This window comes from Gigantopelta aegis, chromosome 12 (assembly GCF_016097555.1).
Source record: "Gigantopelta aegis isolate Gae_Host chromosome 12, Gae_host_genome, whole genome shotgun sequence".
NCBI classification, from domain to species: Eukaryota; Metazoa; Mollusca; class Gastropoda; order Neomphalida; family Peltospiridae; genus Gigantopelta; species Gigantopelta aegis.
Window position 1 is genome coordinate 7,443,068 of NC_054710.1, and position 18,688 is coordinate 7,461,755.

The window sequence follows — 18,688 nt, forward strand, 5'->3', positions numbered from 1 at the left end:
GTGCCCAGGACAGCATGTTTGAACCTTAATTGGTAAACATGAAAATAAGTTAAAACGAAATAAATAAATTCTTCAAACAAATAATTTGCTTTTGTGGGAAAGTGAATAATAGAGGTTTTGTTTACTTGTTTTATTTTCAGAAAGAATTCTTCATTGTGCTTCAAAATGTTCAAGCTCATCTGTGATCTGATTGGTCTGAAATCTGTTGATGATGTCCCCAGCGAAGTACTTCCTGTGTCACAGGTTGTAAGGGTAGCTAACTCTTGTCTGCAGGAAGTTCTTAAAGCTGATCTTTATAATGTAGCCCTTGACAATGCATCCGGCCGAAACCTGTTTGCATTCTTTAAGCATTTAGTTGGACAGATGCTGAAATTTCCAAGGTTTGTGCACATTGTTATTAATTTTATTTTGTATACTGCATAAGGAAAGAATCGTGAATATGTTAGTGTATTTTTTTCATATGTTAATTCGGGTGATAGAGTATCAAAACGGGCCTGAAATATCCACAAAACATTAATAAACTTATGAAAGAAAGAAATTTTATTTAACGATGCACTCAACACATTTTATTTACGGTTATATGGCGTCAGACATATGGTTAAGGACCACACAGATCTTGAGAGGAAATCCACTGTCACCACTTCAAGGGCTACTCTTTCCGATTAGCAGCAAGGGATCTTTTATTTGTGCTTCCCACAGGCAGGATAGCACAAACCATGGCCTTTGTTGAACCAGTTGTGGATCACTGGTCGGTGCAAGTGGTTTACACCTACCCATTGAGTCTTGCGGAGCACTCACTCAGGTTTTGGAATCGGTATCTGGATTTAAAATCCCATGCCTCGACTGGGATCTGAACCCAGTACCTACCAGCCTGTTTACTTGTTTGATCTGTGTATTCCAGTCAGGGTTTCTGCCAGAGGGTACAACGTGTGTGGCGCCATACACAGTTTTTTTTGTTTGCAGAATTTATATTTTTAAGTTAACCTGTGACGGAACATGCTCTTAATTTGTTTTCGCCTGTGGCGATATTAATTGTTTTAGAAGGCCGTGTGCAGTTCCAAGTTGCACTTATCCAGGTGGGCAACTTGTTACGTAATACTTTTGCGCGACGGTCGTCTAATACACACCCAGCCAGGTGCAGAGGCCATGTGGCCAGTAGTTACGTAATACCTCCGCGCGACCATGGAATCTCTAGCGAACTGGCGTCAGTAAGTCTGGCGATCAAAGAGAAAAATGCGTCTCTGGGAGTTGGGGATATATCACTTGATAGGGGGAGGACCGCCTTGTACCCCCAGGCGATATTCCGATTTATAATAAATAGCTAGAATTTTAGAGTTATGAGGGAAGCAAAAAGGACGGCTCCCAGGGAACGTTGTCCGTTTGGACTTTGGTAAATATATATATTATTTCTGCTCTGTTGTATAACCTTGATGTGATTGATGTGACTTTAAATATTTTAATACTGTATTATACCAATATTATTTAGACAGTGTCTTCGGTCATCTGACGAAGTAAATCGTAGTCTTACTGTTCTATACTTTATACGAGTATTTGGTAATATAAAGCTTAGCCAGTGATCCTAGAAGACCTAGGTAAACTGTAGGTTATTGTCTTTATTGTGATAGGTACCAGTATTAATTCTGTATTACAAAGTTACTGAATGAGTAGTTAAGGGTTAATAAAAAATTAACCAGTTAGGAATAGTGTTGTAATTCCTTTATTAATTAAGTTCCCCTAGAAGCGGTTCTCAATTATCACCAGTGTGGGTGTTGTGTCACGGTGAAGTGATTAGCATATTGTGTAAACTAGACACCTAGAGATTAACTAATTAAGTGATCAGATCTGGGTTGTTATTAAGTAACTACTGCGGCAGTACATTTGTCAGCGTAGGTTAATACAGATTCCAAAGTGGATTGTGTTTTTGTTGTGTTTTCTAGTGAACTAAACGTGCTATAATCATATATACTTTATATAGATCGTATCTCTGATCATACCTAGACGAGCCACAGCGGGTATATACCGCCTGTTACAGAGCGATCTAATATATATACAGTTAGGAGAGATATTTGGACAATCGTGTTTCATTCAGTTACGGGTATTAATGACTCTTTATCATTACGGGCGGGACATAGCCCAGTGGTGAAGCGCTCGCTCGATGTGCAGTCGGTCTGGGATCGATCCCCGTCGGTGGGCCCATTGGGACTATTTCTCGTTCCAGCCAGTGCACCACGACTGGTATATAAAAGGCCGTGGTATATATTACCCTGTCTGTGGAATGGTGCATATAAAAGATCCCTTTCTGTTTATGGGGGAAAAAAAAAATAGCTTAGCTGAAACGTTTTGTAGAATTGTTTTATGATCATCATTATTATTATTTACCATTTGTGACACCCAATAGCTGGTGTATTTTTGTGCTGGTGTGTTGGTAAAACCATTCTCATTCATTCATATTATAATTTTTATTATTATTATCATTATCATTATTATTTATTTATTTTTATTCAGAGATGGGTGTTGGTATGAGTGTCTGAGCACCATGTTAGAATTGAATCATGGGATACTGGAGACTCAGATGACCAGAGTGTTGACCAGTGCCTGGATAGAGACTGTGAAACATGACGTAAGTGACTGATCTTGTCTCGTTAGTATTACCGGCCTTGGTGGCGTCGTGGTTAGGCCATCGGTCTACAGGCTGGTAGGTACTGGGTTCGGATCCCAGTCGAGGCATGGGATTTTTAATCCAGATACCGACTCCAAACCCTGAACGAGTACTCCGCAAGGCTCAATGGGTAGGTGTAAACCACTTGCACCGACCAATGATCCATAACTGGTTCAACAAAGGCCATGGTTTGTGCTATCCTGCCTGTGGGAAGCGCAAATAAAAGATCCCTTGCTGCCTGTCTCAAAGAGTAGCCTATGTGGCGACTGGGTTTCCTTTAAAAAACTGTCAGAATGACCATATGTTTGATGTCCAATAGCCGATGATAAGATAAAAAATCAATGTGCCCTAGTGGTGTCGTTAAATAAAACAAACTTCAACTTATCTTGCCTTGTTTCGTCAACTTTTGCTTTCTTTATTCTTTTTTTTCCTTCTTTGATTCACCATTTCTTTGTTTTATACATTCTACTTGCTGTATGTGGATAATATTTCAGAATATTTTAATAACTCTAAATCCTTATAGAGGCCTGCCTGGATTAGAGGCTGGGTCCCAGAGAGTCGTGAAGTAAATAAAGGCCTGCCTGGATTAGAGGCTGGGTCCAAGAGAGTCGTGAAGTAAATAGAGGCCTGCCTTGAATAGAAGCCTGCCTGGATTAGAGGCTGGGTCCCAGAGAGTTGTGAAGTAAATAGAGGCCTGCCTTGAATAGAAGCCTGCCTTGAATAGAAGCCTGCCTGGATTAGAGGCTGGGTCCCAGAGAGTCGTGAAGTAAATAGAGGCCTGCCTTGAATAGAAGCCTGCCTGGATTAGAGGCTGGGTCCCAGAGAGTCGTGAAGTAAATAGAGGCCTGCCTTGAATAGAAGCCTGCCTGGATTAGAGGCTGGGTCCCAGAGAGTCGTGAAGTAAATAGAGGCCTGCCTTGAATAGAAGCCTGCCTGGATTAGAGGCTGGGTCCCAGAGAGTCGTGAAGTAAATAGAGGCCTGCCTTGAATAGAAGCCTGCCTGGATTAGAGGCTGGGTCCCAGAGAGTCGTGAAGTAAATAGAGGCCTGCCTTGAATAGAAGCCTGCCTGGATTAGAGGCTGGGTCCCAGAGAGTCGTGAAGTAAATAGAGGCCTGCCTTGAATAGAAGACTGCCTGGATTAGAGGCTGGGTCCCAGAGAGTCGTGAAGTAAATAGAGGCCTGCCTTGAATAGAAGCCTGCCTGGATTAGAGGCTGGGTCCCAGAGAGTCGTGAAGTAAATAGAGGCCTGCCTTGAATAGAAGCCTGCCTGGATTAGAGGCTGGGTCCCAGAGTCGTGAAGTAAATAGAGGCCTGCCTTGAATAGAAGACTGCCTATTTCTGCTGTTCTAGTTTTGTTACTAAAAGTTCGAACATAAAATAATCTTAATCTACAATACTACACAATCTCTAAACAAAAGAATGTGAGATTGGTGAACGACTTTGTTGTCCTTTAAAACACCGGTTTGTTAGAAACTAACGGGCGGGACGTAGCCCAGTGGTAAAGTGCTCACTTGATGCACGATCAGTCTAGGATCGATCCCCGTCGGTGGACCCATTGGGCTGTTTCTCTTTCCAGCCAGTGCTCCACAGCTGGTGTAACAAAGGCCGTGGTAGGTACTATCCTGTCTGTGGATTGGTGCATATAAAAGATACCTTGCTGCTTATCAAAAAAGAGTAGCCCATGAAATGGGGACAGCGGGTTTCCTCCCTCAATATCTGTGTGGTCCTTAACCATATGTCTGATGCCATATAACCATAAATAAAATGTGTCGAGTGCGTCATTAAATAAAACATTTCCTTCCTGTTAGAAACTAATTGAAGCCTGCCTTGAATAGAGCCCGAGTTTCGGAGTGTCGCAAAAAAAAAAAGTAGCCTAGGCTTTTATTGACGAATTTACGATATGTATTAATTGTTTTTTTCAATTCTTCCAGTCCACTTGGACAGCTTCCATGGATGATTTTCTCAGTGATCTCGTGTCCACGTATTCCCGCCTACATCAGATTCCGCGCTGGTTCGACTTCGTTCTGAGCGCCATCAAAGACAACACCTCCACCCATCAGTTGCTGTGTATGCCAGCAGCGTTTTATAAAAGGTAGCCGACAACTTGTAAATAATTTTGTACTGGGGTGTTTGTTCGTTTGTACATATGTACATACATTTGTTTTGTTCGTTCGTTCGTTCGTTCGTTCGTTGTTCGTTCGTTCGTTCGTTCGTTCGTTCGTTCGTTCGTTCGTTCGTTCGTTCGTTCGTTCGTTCGTTCGTTCGTTCGTTCGTTCGTTTGTTTGTTTGTTTGTTCGTTCGCTCACTCAGCTCTGTAAATAAGTTTTTGTTGGAAAAAATGTTTAAATGTTTGTAAAGTCAAATGTTTTGAAGATATGTGAAATACAGAATACTACGTTTGTGAATATTGGATGCCATTTATCTTATAACTTGTTTAAGAATGTTGCATTAGATGCATTTTAACTTGTGAAATAAATGTTATCTAACGGCCACTCATGTAGTATTTTCTATTTAACTCTTATCCACCCAGCTTTCTACCGTGAAATGTGTAATTGTGAACCTACATTATTCAACCTCAAATTGCCAAAAAAACCTCAACTAATTTAACACTATTTTGATGTGTATCATAGTTTAGAGGACATATTAGTGAGTCTGATTACTAAAATAAACTTTACAGAAGAACTTATTAATATTTAAAAACAAATATTTAAAACCCTACGGTCACGATCCAGTGATTATGACAGTTTATTTTCACTTTCAATCGACAACGAATAATCCATCCATCATCTACTTCAAAGTCTGTATTATCAGTTATTTTCGGCGAATACATCCTTTACAAGTCTTCAGTTTTCATTAAATAATAATGTCCCAACATGTTTTTAAAGAAATAATTATACAAAAAGTGAGAAATCGAACCCATGTGCGCATTACGTCATCAATAATGTTTACACAAATTTAGACCGTTTTTTTTTTTTTTTTCGATTTTGCGATAACAACTTAAATATGAATACCAGTCAACAAAATACATTCAACGTGTTTCGATTGTCATTCGACTATGTTCTAGCTATCACAGAATCAAGATAGATAACTTCTGTGAATGTTGACAGCTGTCGAGAATGGGAGGGAAAGAGTTAAACAACTCGTAAAATTAATGGTATCTAACGGCCACTTGTGTAGTATTCTCTATAAAAACAACTCTTAAAATAAATGGTATCAAATGGCCACTCGTTTAGTATTCTCTGTATAAACAACTCGTAAGATAAATGGTATCTAATGGCCACTCGTGTAGTATTCTCTATATAAACAACTCGAAGATAAGTGATATCTAACGGCCACTCGTTTAGTATTCTCTGTATAAACAGCTTGTAAGATAATTGGTATCTGACAGCCACTCATATAGTATTCTCTTTATAAACAACTCGTAAGATAAATGGTATCTCACGGCCACTCATGTAGTATTCTCTATATAAACAACTCGTGAGATAAATGGTATCGAACGGCCACTCATGTAGTATTCTCTATATAAACAACTCGTTGTGAGATGAATGGTATCTAACGACCACTCATGTAGTATTCTCTATATAAACAACTCGTTGTGAGATAAATGGTATCGAACGGCCGCTCATGTAGTATTCTCTATATAAACAACTCGTGAGATAAATGGTATCGAACGACCGCTCATGTAGTATTCTCTATATAAACAACTCGTTGTGAAATAAATGGTATCTAACGGTCACTTATGTAGTATTCTCTATATAAACAACTCGTTGTGAGATAAATGGTATCTTAACGGCCACTCGTGTAGTATTCTCTATATAAACAACTCGTAAGATAAATGGTATCTAACGGCCACTCATGTAGTATTCTCTGTGCGTATTTCCAGACTTGGTGATGTGATTGAAGCTCTTCCACAAACCTCTGTGTTGGATGTTTGGCAGAAGCTAGCCGACGAAATAAAAAGCTGCGTGAAATTAGTTTGTGAACATAAAGGTAAGTACAGCTATATCAGTTAGAAACAGCGTTGACTTTTTGTGGAGAATTTTAACAATTACTGTCATTTGTCGGGAATTTTCATTCCAACCAGTGCGCCACAACTGGTCAAAGGCTGTGGTATGTACTGTCCTGTCTGTTATGTGTGAAAGTATATGTACATCTGTTATAATGACGTCAGAACTGGTCAAAGGCTGTGGTATGTACTTTCCTGTCTGTTATGTGGGAAAGTATATGTACATCTGTTAGAATGACGTCACAACTGGTCAAAGGCTGTGGTATGTACTTTCCTGTCTGTTATGTGTGAAAGTATATGTACATCTGTTAGAATGATGTCAGAACTGGTCAAAGGCTGTGGTATGTACTTTCCTGTCTGTTATGTGGGAAAGTATATGTACATCTGTTAGAATGACGTCAGAACTGGTCAAAGGCTGTGGTATGTACTTTCCTGTCTGTTATGTGGGAAAGTATATGTACATCTGTTAGAATGACGTCAGAACTGGTCAAAGGCTGTGGTATGTACTTTCCTGTCTTTTATGTGAAAAAGTGCATATAAAAGATCCCTTGATGCATACGGGAAAATGTGAGTTTCCTCTGATGACTGCATGTCAGAATTATCAGATGTTTGACATCCAGTAGCCGATGATTAATTAATCAATGTGCTCTAGTGGTGTCGTTAAACAAAACAAAAATTGTATTTATTTTTTGTCGGGGATTTAGCTCTCACTAATATGGGCACAACAGGTTTTTAGTCCGTTCTGAGCACTACACAGTCTTTCCTACCGGCGTCGTGGTTAGGCCATCGGTCTACAGGCTGGTAGGTACTGGGTTCGAATCCCAGTCGAGGCATGGGATTTTTAATCCAGATACCGACTCCAAACCCTGAGTGAGTGCTCTGCAAGGCTCAATGGGTAGGTGTAAACCACTTGCACCGACCAGTGATCCATAACTGGTTCAACAAAGGCCATGGTTTGTGCTATCCTGCCTGTGGGAAGCACAAATAAAAGATCCCTTGCTGCTAATCGGAAAGAGTAGCCCATGTAGTGGCGATATCGGGTTTCCTCTCTCAATATCGGTGTGGTCCTTAACCATATGTCTGACGCCATATAACCGTAAATAAAATGTGTTGAGTGCGTCGTTTAAATAAAACATTTCCTTCCTTCTTCATTAGGACCAAATCGGGACCATTTTTTTCGTTTGGTGATTTCATGCAATTGCCCCCCCCTCCCTCCCCCCTCCGCCCAGTATATCAAAGGCTGTGGTATGTGCTATCTTGTCTGTGGGAAAGTGCATATAAAAGATCCTTTGCTGCATTAGAAAAAATGCAGCGGGTTTCCTCTGATGACTATTTGTCAAAATTACCAAATGTTTGACATCCAATAGCTGATGATTACGGAATCAATGTACTCTAGTGGTGTCGTTAAACTTCTATTTATTTTATGCCAGTGTTTATCACCTCGAGAGGCAGAATCTAGCTTAGTCAATGGAGTGCTTGCTAATTGGATTGGAGGATCGAATCCCCATGGTGGAACCTTTCTCTGACAGGATCTTTTTCCCGTTCTAACTGGTGCCTCATAATTGGTAAATCAACGGTTGTGGTATGTGTTGTCATTTCATTGGGAAAGTGCATCCTGACGATTCCTTGCTTCTACTTGGGGAAAAAAAAGAAAGAAAGAAATGTTTTATTTAATGACACACTCAGCACATTTTATTTACGGTTATATGGTGTCAGACATATGGTTAAGGACCACACAGATATTGAGAGAGGAAACCCGCTGTCGCCACTTCATAGGCTACTCTTATCGATTAGCAGTAAGGGATCTTTTTTATGCACCATCCCACAGACAGGATAACACATACCACGGCCTTTGATATACCAGTTGTGGTGCACTGGCTGGAACGAGAAATGGGCCCACCGACGGGGATCGATCCCAGACCGACTGTGCATCGAGCGAGCGCTTTACCACTGGGGTACGTCCAGCCTGGGGAAAAAGAAGTGGGTGTAACTCTTTCTTTCTTTTTTCTTTTGTTTAAAGAGATTGACAAGTGCTGGAACATGCTACACGTCTGTCAGATCTACGACCATTTCGTGTCTCATGTCAAGGTCGCAGATTATTCCATCACGGAGCTGAATGCTGCAAAGATTTTTGATCTTATGGTTTCCATGGAAACTGACGTTTTGGTGCCTCTCTTTGGAATGTGCACTGGCGATGGAGAGGTGAGTTACTACTGTGGCCAGGAGTGATGTTCCAATGATCAGTTGTAATCAGTTGATAGGTTAACTACCGATGTGATGATAGATTATAATCAGTTGATAGGTTAACTCTGCCGATGTGACGATCGATTATAATCAGTTGATAGGTTAACTACCGATAGGTTAACTACCGATGTGACGATCGATTATAATCAGTTGATAGGTTAACTACCGATGTGACGATCGATTATAATCAGTTGATAGGTTAACTCTACCGATGTGACGATCGATTATAATCAGTTGATAGGTTAACTCTACCGATGTGACGATCGATTATAATCAGCTGATAGGTTAACTCTACCGATGTGACGATCGATTATAATCAGCTGATAGGTTAACTGTCGATGTGACGATCGATTATAATCAGTTGATAGTTTAACTCTGCCGATGTGACGATCGATTATAATCAGCTGATAGGTTAACTCTGCCGATGTGACGATCGATTATAATCAGTTGATAGGTTAACTCTGCCGATGTGACGATCGATTATAATCAGCTGATAGGTTAACTCTGCCGATGTGACGATCGATTATAATCAGTTGATAGGTTAACTCTACCGATGTGATGATCGATTATAAAAATCTGTAATCATTTAGGTGGGAAAATGTTAAATCTAATTTTTCCTCCAGTTTAGATTTATTCATCCATCCATCCATCCATTCAATCATTTATTCATACATTCATCCATCCATTCATTTATTCATCCATCCATCCATCCATCCATCCATCTGTTCATTCATCATGTTCATTCATCCATTCATTCATTTATTCATCCATCCATCCGTTTATTTATCCATTTCCGTTATTTATCCATTTATTTATTTATCCATTTATTTATTTATTTTATTTTCCCAGAATGCCGCTGTTCTGATTGCAACTCTTATGCTCTGCACAGCACACGGGGAGCTCAAACTGCTGCTAGCTCTGTATTGCCGGAAACACAGAGCTAGGATCGAAACGGTGGCCAGTGTTTCTCATCTTTCTGATCTGACTCTAGTGCATTCATATTTAACGGTCAAAGAGTGGGGAAATGTCTTCCGGAAGGTGCAGCATAGCAACAAGAAAATAGTTTTATATTTACTGGTTAGTATACCTTGTATTTACTTGGTAAGCATACACAAGGGCTGGACGTAACCCAGTGTTAAAGCGCCCGCTCGATACGCAGTCGGTCTGGGATTGATCCCCGTCAGTGGACCCATTGGGCTATTTCTAGTTCTAGCCAGTGCTCCACAACTGGTGTAACAAAGGCTGTGGTATGTAATATCCTGTCTGTAGGATGATGCATATAAACGGTCCCTTGCTGCTAATCGACAAGATTAGCCCAGGAAACAGTTTATTTTACAACATGCTAGCTTTTGTTTGTAGTTTTTCAGTGGAAAATAGCTTCGAATTTTGAGTTAAAAAAGTGGTTTTCGGCAAGTATTTTCGCTTGACACCAGTGGCGGCACGTCGCGGTCATTTTCAGGGATCGATAGCCGATTATGACAGCTAATTTGATAATACATTTGATTGTTTTACCAACAACGAAAATCACCAAATAGTGCAATATGAATTGTAGTTCAGTTTTTAAAAAAATTCTGGGCAGAAAACCATGGTTATCAGGAATAATGGACATAAATACTGGACAGCTGGCTACAAATGCCCGCAAGTAAACGCAACTTTTTCGAGTTGGGTCTAATTTTAATCACCATTAACTGATCTCGGATATCATAAAAATTACAAAAAACCACGAAAATAATACTTACCGATTCATATATAAACTTTATTTTATGTATTTATAAAATATTTTAAGTGAACATACGTGAGTAAAAATTATAAACTGGTACCCACTCAATGTGATTTTTGTCAAAAATTAATCCGGTAGTCTAATGGTTTATGTGTGTAAATTTGACGCCATTTGTTTTCCCAAATGATGAGACATTTACTGCCTGACAATCTGATTGGTGGAGGCTTGATCTAATGAGTCTGATGGGAAGACGTCAAAACCCTGCTCGATGTGTGGACGGTCTGGGATCGATCCCCGTCAGTGGACCCATTGGGCTATTTCTCGTTCTAGCCAGTGCTTCACAACTGGTGTAACAAAGGCTGTGGTATATACTATCCTGGATGTGAGATGATGCATAAAAAAGATCCTTGCTGCTAATCGAAAAGAGTAGCCCAGAAAGCAGTTTATTTTACAACATGCTAGCTTTTGTTTGTTGTTTTTCGGCAAGTATTTTCGCTTGACAACAGTGGCAGCATGTCGCGGTTATTTTCATGGATCGATAGCTGATTGTGACAGCTAATTTCAATAATACATTTGATTGTTTTACCAACAACGAAAATCACCAAATAGTGCAATATGAATCGTATTTCGGTTTTAAACAAAATTCCGGTCAGAAAACCAAGGTTATTGGGAATAATGGACATAAATACTGGACAGCTGGCTACAAATACCCATAGGTAAACGCGACTTTTTCAATTTTTTGTCTAATTTTAATCACCATTAACTGATCTCAAATATAAGAATTACCAAAACCCACGAAAATAATACCGATTTATATATAAACTTGATTTTATGTATTTATAAAATATATTTTAAGTGAACATACGTGAGTGAAAATTATAAACGTGTACCCACTCAACGTGATTTTTGTCAAAAATTAATCCGGTAGTCTAACGATTTATGTGTGTTAATTTGACGCCATTTGTTTTCCCAAATGATGAGACATTTACTGCCTGACAATCTGATTGGTGGAGGTTTGATCTAATGAGTCTGATGGGAAGACGTCAAAACCCTGGTCGGGGGGCGGAACGTAGCCCAGTGGTAGAGCATTCGCTTGATGCGTGGTCGGTCTGGGATCAATCCCCGTCAGTGGACCCATTGGGCTATTTCTCGTTCCAGCCAATGCACCACGACTGGTATATCAAAGGCTGTGGTATGTACTACCCTGTCTGTGGGATGGCACGGTCGGTCTGGGATCGATCCCCATGGGTGGGGCCCATTAGGCTATTTCTCGTTCCAGCCAGTGCACCACGACTGGTATAACAAAGGCAGAGTTCGACAAATCCGCTAGCCCGACGCCCGTGGCTAGTGGGTTTTAAGTTCGGGCTAGTGAGAAACGCAAAAGCACTAGCCCACCAGGGCTAGTGGTTTCTCACCCCCTCTCCTTATCGCTCGACCGTGTTTTTGTTTGGGTTTTTTCTTTTTACTCTCGGCTGAAATTTCGTTTTTTAATAAATTTGATTGTGACGTTTATCATCGAATAATATCAACAACGCAATGAGTATATAATAATAATCCACTTGAACTAGGTCTGCAAACTGCAGTAACATGCTATCTCTACATTGTTACGGTTACAGCATGCATTGTTTACTTTTCCCTTTCAAGTTTCTGGCACAGGAAATAGGTCTAATAACATGCGTGTTTTGATTGGTTGGACACGTCACGTGGTAGTTAATCTCGCACATAATATTATTATGTTTTAGGCTAACTTGGAAATCACCAATCGCGACGACAGGTTAATCTCAATCAAGTAAACCCCAGTCATGCTTTGAATTTTAGTGTTTGTTTTATTTACCTATTGTTTTATAATTTAACACTTCGCTGACATGTGTTTATCGGCAATCAGGAGAACAATTTACTTTAATGGTAACTGCACATGCAATGACTCTGCTTGGCTTATTACGTGTAGCGGTCTGGATAATAGTCACAGCTGCCGATACAAGATGATACCTTTTTTCTTCATCAATTAACAACGGATTAGATGTCGCCGTTATATTCTTTTGATATCGGTCTGACACGGGATAATGCCCTGTATTTGAGCAATTGGCATCACCGTAGGGATCCTAAATGTATCACCCACTACCGAATACACTGAACCATCTATTACCGTGTGTCACACTGTCGTACCCTCATTTAAATTTAATTATTTTGATAGTGGGTTTAGATATCAACCATGAGTTTGCTCAATTAATTTTTCCCCGGGGGCAGGGCAAAAGCGAAAACGGAACAATAACGATGGATCACACTTGACAAAAAACCAAACATGCAACACGACAAAAACCTGAAACTTTAAGTGTTTGTTTTATTTTACTGTTATACTCGTAAATGTGTAATGTTAGAAAAATTATATAAAAATCCAGTTATAATTGATCAGGAATTTGGGCTAGTGCTTTATCTTGGTGGGCTAGTGGTTTTCACAAACCCACTAGCCCTGTGGCTAGTGACTTTTCAAAATATTTGTCATACTCTGTCAAAGGCCATGGTGTGTGCTATCCTGTCTGTGGTATGGTGCATACAAATGATCCCTTGCTGCTAATCGAAAAGAGTAGCCCATGAAGTGGCGACAGCGGGTTTCCTCTCAATATGTGTGGTCCTTAACATATGTCTGACGCCATATAACCGTAAATAAAATGCGTTGAGTGCATCGTTAAATAAAACATTTCCTTCCTTCCGTAGGTGACATGTATTTGTTTTAGCAGTACTTTCATAATGCTTGTTATTATTGTTGTTATTATTATTATTAGTTTTAATTATTATTACTATTACTCTTCTTTTGCTTCCTCTTATTTTTCTTCTTCTTATTATTATTAACGTTTACTACCCCAGATCATTGGCAATGTCAAGGTTGGGGTGCCTATTACAGAATAAAGGTAATAACCAGCTAATGACTTGGGCCGAATAGGGAATTATGCTCTGCAAGCCTCATGGAAACCCCCAATTCTTACCTTTGCAGGATAAAACCGATGTATCCTACGTCATTAACTACATGTAGTTATTCTCTCTGTGAACAAGAAATTCTGGTTCACAGTTGCATGGCCACAAGTTCCCAAATGATGAACACTTGCTGCCTGACACTTACATTACTGGAGGCTTGATCTAATGAGTCTGATGGGAAAAACAACAACCAGGGTGGCAGAATCTTCGTAATTTTATTATACAAGAATAAAATAAATTATTTGTATCGATCTCTGTCGGTGGGCCCATTGGGCTATTTCTTGTTTCAGCCAGTGCACCACGACTGGTATTTCAAAGGCTGTGGTATGTGCTATCCTGTCTGTGGGATGGTGCATATAAAAGATCCCTTGCTGCTAATTGAAAAGAGTAGCCCTTGAAGTGGTGACATCGGGTTTCCTCTCTCAATATCTGTGTGGTCCTTAACCATATGTCCGACGCCATATAACCATAAATAAAATGTGTTGAGTGCATTGTTAAATAAAACATTTCCTTCCTTTCTTTGGATGTTCATTACAGTGGACCTAAAGCATTTTATGGTGGACGAGATGTTTAATTTTCCACAATTGTTGATGGTATCAAATGTTTTCTTTCAATTGCACAATCTGAAATGCTGTGTTTGTATGTCTAAGAGTGGTACTTAGCCCAGTGTTAAAGCACTTGCCTGATGCGCCATCGGTCTGGGATCGATCCCAGTCGGTGGACTTAATAGGCAATTACTCGTTCCAGCCATTTCACCACGACTGGTATATGGTATGGTATGTGCTATCCTGTCTATGGGGTGGTGCATATATAAAAAAAAGTCCCCGACTACTAATGGAAAAATATAGCAGGTCTTTTCTCCAAGATTTATCTGTCACAATTACCAAATGTTTTATATCCAATAGCCCATGATTAATGAATGAATGTGCTCTAGTGGTGTCGTTAAACAAAACAAACTTCTAATGGAAAAATGCAGTGGGTTTCCTTTCTAAGACTACATCAAAATTAGCAAATATTTGACGTGAAATAGCCGATGATTAATAAATCAATGTGCTCTAGTGTTGTCGTTAAACAAAACAAACCTTATCTTTTTGTGTTTGTAGGACCAGTTGCTGCTACAGAAAGTCAGGGCGTGTCTGGTGTTTTGTGAGGACCAGGATGTATGCAAGACATCTGTTGATAATGTCCTTGAAATGCTGTTGTCATGGATACCGGAAACATCCTCTGCTCAGTGCTCTGAATCGTGGAATTTACGGGTGGGTATTGGACATGATTTTGTGCTTTTTCCCCGTTTCAAACTGGATTTCTATTTTTTGTCTTGCGTTAATCCTAAAAGAAGATCCATTAATTTAATGTCTGATGAATATATATTTTTAAAACACTAAGGATTATTTGTTATTTCTTTCGTTCGGGGTATGAAAAAGACAAAAAATCTACAAACTGAATTGGTTAAGCTGTTCTCACAAGTTTGCAGATGATGTTTTTAGTTCATACCCAGATGAACGTAAAAGAAATATCAGACAATGCTTATAATTAATTTTGAATAATATTTGCTAATAATACTACAAGTTAATAGTTTATTTTAAATTATTTTCAGGTTCTTGAGAAATAATGCTCAATAAGACAAAGTACAAATATGATGTATATAATTTTATTATCCATATGGTTCAACATAACCAGGTTAATAATAATCATACGAAGCACACGTGTAATAACAAGTTTTATTATCCACATGGTTCAACATAACCGGGTTAATAATAATCATACATAGCACACGTGTAATAACAAGTGTATTGACGTAATTTTGGGAAGCGATGTTATAACATGACGTTGCTTCTCCAGTCATACCTCAGACTGTGCATTTGAAATATGACGTCATTTCGTCGTCTCCTTCTAGTTGTGGCTGAAACATTTTGAGTTTGGTCTTGTTATTCACAAAGAAAACAACAATAATAATATGGATAATAAAGAAATTATTACCTTTGCGTGTGAGTCGTACTGATTTTACGAAACTCGTGTCAGGATTCATGTATTAACCTCGCTCTCGCTCAGGCAATACAAAAATCCTGACACTCGTTTCATAAAATCAGTACGACACACATGCTCGTGTAATAATCTCTATTTCAAACACATGGAGATGAGTATCTGTCGATACAGCTATTAGTGACTATAGGTTTCATGTCTGTCCTTCTGTTTGTCTGTCTCTTTGTCTGTCTGTCTGTAGCACATATAGTTTTTCCGGATTTGTTTTCTTCACAGTGCATCAAGGTATTGAACTGAAATATCATGTACTGTTGCAGTTCAAGTTTGACATTCATGGTGATTTACCCATTTTTGATAGAGTTACCTGTATGACCCTTGAACTTAGAAGATAAAAAAAAAAAAAAACCCACCTTTTTTTCCGGAATGAGCAGAAATTTTGTGTATCGCTTTATCATATATCGGTACTGTTACAGATCAAGATAACTTTTACCCATTTTTTTACAGTTATGTCCCTTGAACTTAGGAGATATGAACATTTGTTGGGCCCAGTAGTGGACATGTATTGCTTTAGCAGTACTCTTAGAAGGCTTGTTATCTATGAACACAAATTCTGGTTCACAGTGGAGTGGACACAAGTTCCCACATGATGAACATTTGCTCCCTGACACATTACTGGAGGAATATCTGATGAGTCTGATGGGGAAACAACAATGTTTGTGATTTCATTATTCAAGATAGAGGATTCATCACGAGTGTTTTTTAATATGGAAAATAACGAGTATGTTAATCCATATTTGTTGAGGCTCTGCTGAGACAAATACCGACAAAGTTAAAAAACACGAGTAGCAAATTATATTTTTGGCCCTTATGGCCCTTAGTTTTCTGAAATGCCTACTGAGCTGAAATTTGGTGTGTATAGCTTTATCATGAACTGTGACAGATCAAGTTTAATTTTCATGGAGATTTACCCTTTTTCACAGAGTTATGGCCCTTTGTTTTCTGGACCTTTTTTTTCACAATGCCTACTGAGCTGAAATTTGGTGTGTATAGCTTTATCATGAACTGTGACAGATCAAGTTTAATTTTCATGGAGATTTACCCATTTTTCAGAGAGTTATGTCCCTTGAACTTAGGAGATATGAACATTTGTTGGGCCCAGTAGTGGACATGTATTGCTTTAGCAGTACTCTTAGAATGCTTGTTATCTATGAACACAAATTCTGGTTCACAGTGGAGTGGACACAAGTTCCCACATGATGAACATTTGCTGCCTGACACATTACTGGAGGATTATCTGATGAGTCTGATGGGGAAACAACAATGTTTGTGATTTCATTATTCAAGATAATTCATCACAAGTGTTTTTTAATATGGAAAATATCAACGAGTCTATGTTAATCGGTATTTGTCGAGGCTCTGCTGAAACAAGTATAAATTAACTAGACAAAGACATTAAAAAACACGAGTAGCGAATTCTATTTTTCCTATAACACTTCTAAAATAACATTTTAATTCAATATTTAGTAAATTACAGGACTAAATTCGCCTCCATCGGTAATATGATGCCATCACGATTAGCACAAATTACTTTGATGTCACACGCTTTACTAAATCCTATGGAAACGTTACACTCAGGTATACAGGTTTTGTTGGCTTGTATACAAATGACTCATTCACAGCAACACATTATTAGCAGTACTCTCAGAATGCTTGTTATCATGAACATCTGTCCATCTGTCCCACATGTAGGTTTCATGTCCATCCTGATGTCTGTCTATCTGACTGTCCATCTGTCCATCTGTCCCACATGTAGGTTTCGTGTCCATCCTGATGTCTGTCTATCTGACTGTCCATCCTGATGTCTGTCTATCTGACTGTCCATCCTGATGTCTGTCTATCTGACTGTCCATCTGTCCATCCTGATGTCTGTCTATCTGACTGTCCATCTGTCCATCCTGATGTCTATCTGACTGTCCATCTGTCCATCCTGATGTCTGTCCATCTGTCCATCCTGATGTCTGTCTATCTGACTGTCCATCTGTCCATCCTGATGTCTGTCTATCTGACTGTCCATCTGTCCATCCTGATGTCTGTCTATCTGACTGTCCATCTGTCCATCCTGATGTCTATCTGACTGTCCATCTGTCCATCCTGATGTCTGTCCATCTGTCCATCCTGATGTCTGTCTATCTGACTGTCCATCTGTCCATCCTGATGTCTGTCTATCTGACTGTCCATCTGTCCATCTGTCCATCCTGATGTCTGTCTATCTGACTGTCCATCTGTCCATCCTGATGTCTGTCTATCTGACTGTCCATCCTGATGTCTGTCTATCTGACTGTCCATCCTGATGTTTGTCTATCTGACTGTCCATCTGTCCATCTGTCCCACATGTAGGTTTCTGGACATTTGTTTCACAATGCTTGATACAGATCAAGTTTGACTTTCATGGTGATTTACCCATTTTTAACAGGAAAGGAAAATGTTTTATTTAATGACACACGTAACACATTTTATTAGTTATATTGCGTCAGACTTATGGTTAAGGACCACACAGATATTGAGAGGAAACCCGCTGTTGCCACTTCATAGGCTACTCTTTTCGATTAGCAGCATTTTTGACAGAGTTATGGCCTTTGAAGTTGGGAGATTTAAACATGTTTTCTGGACTTGTTTTTTCACTGAGCTGAAATTTGGTGTGTATAGCTTTATCATGAACTTTGGCAGATCAAGTTTAATTTTCATGGAGATTTACCCTTTTTCACAGAGTTATGGCCCTTTGTTTTCTGGACCTTTTTTTTCCACAATGCCTACTGAGCTGAAATTTGGTGTGTATAGCTTTATCATGAACTGGCAGATCAAGTTTAATTTTCATGGAGATTTACCCTTTTTCACAGAGTTATGGCCCTTTGTTTTCTGGACCTTTTTTTTCCACAATGCCTACTGAGCTGAAATTTGGTGTGTATAGCTTTATCATGAACTGGCAGATGAAGTTTAATTTTCATGGAGATTTACCCTTTTTCACAGAGTTATGGCCCTTTGTTTTCTGGACCTTTTTTTTCCACAATGCCTACTGAGCTGAAATTTGGTGTGTATAGCTTT

The 18,688-nt window shown here is 39.2% G+C and overlaps 1 protein-coding gene across 1 annotated transcript in view; it reads left to right on the top strand.

Annotated features, from left to right (window-relative positions):
* Positions 1-18,688, top strand: part of LOC121386532 (unhealthy ribosome biogenesis protein 2 homolog) — a 67,598-nt gene that overhangs the window by 15,179 nt on the left and 33,731 nt on the right. The window contains exons 9-15 of the mRNA XM_041517469.1: positions 141-380; positions 2,506-2,620; positions 4,592-4,752; positions 6,544-6,650; positions 8,687-8,868; positions 9,760-9,987; positions 14,707-14,859. Coding sequence (XP_041373403.1) covers positions 141-380; positions 2,506-2,620; positions 4,592-4,752; positions 6,544-6,650; positions 8,687-8,868; positions 9,760-9,987; positions 14,707-14,859 — 1,186 coding nt within the window. The remainder of the gene's footprint in view (positions 1-140; positions 381-2,505; positions 2,621-4,591; positions 4,753-6,543; positions 6,651-8,686; positions 8,869-9,759; positions 9,988-14,706; positions 14,860-18,688) is intronic.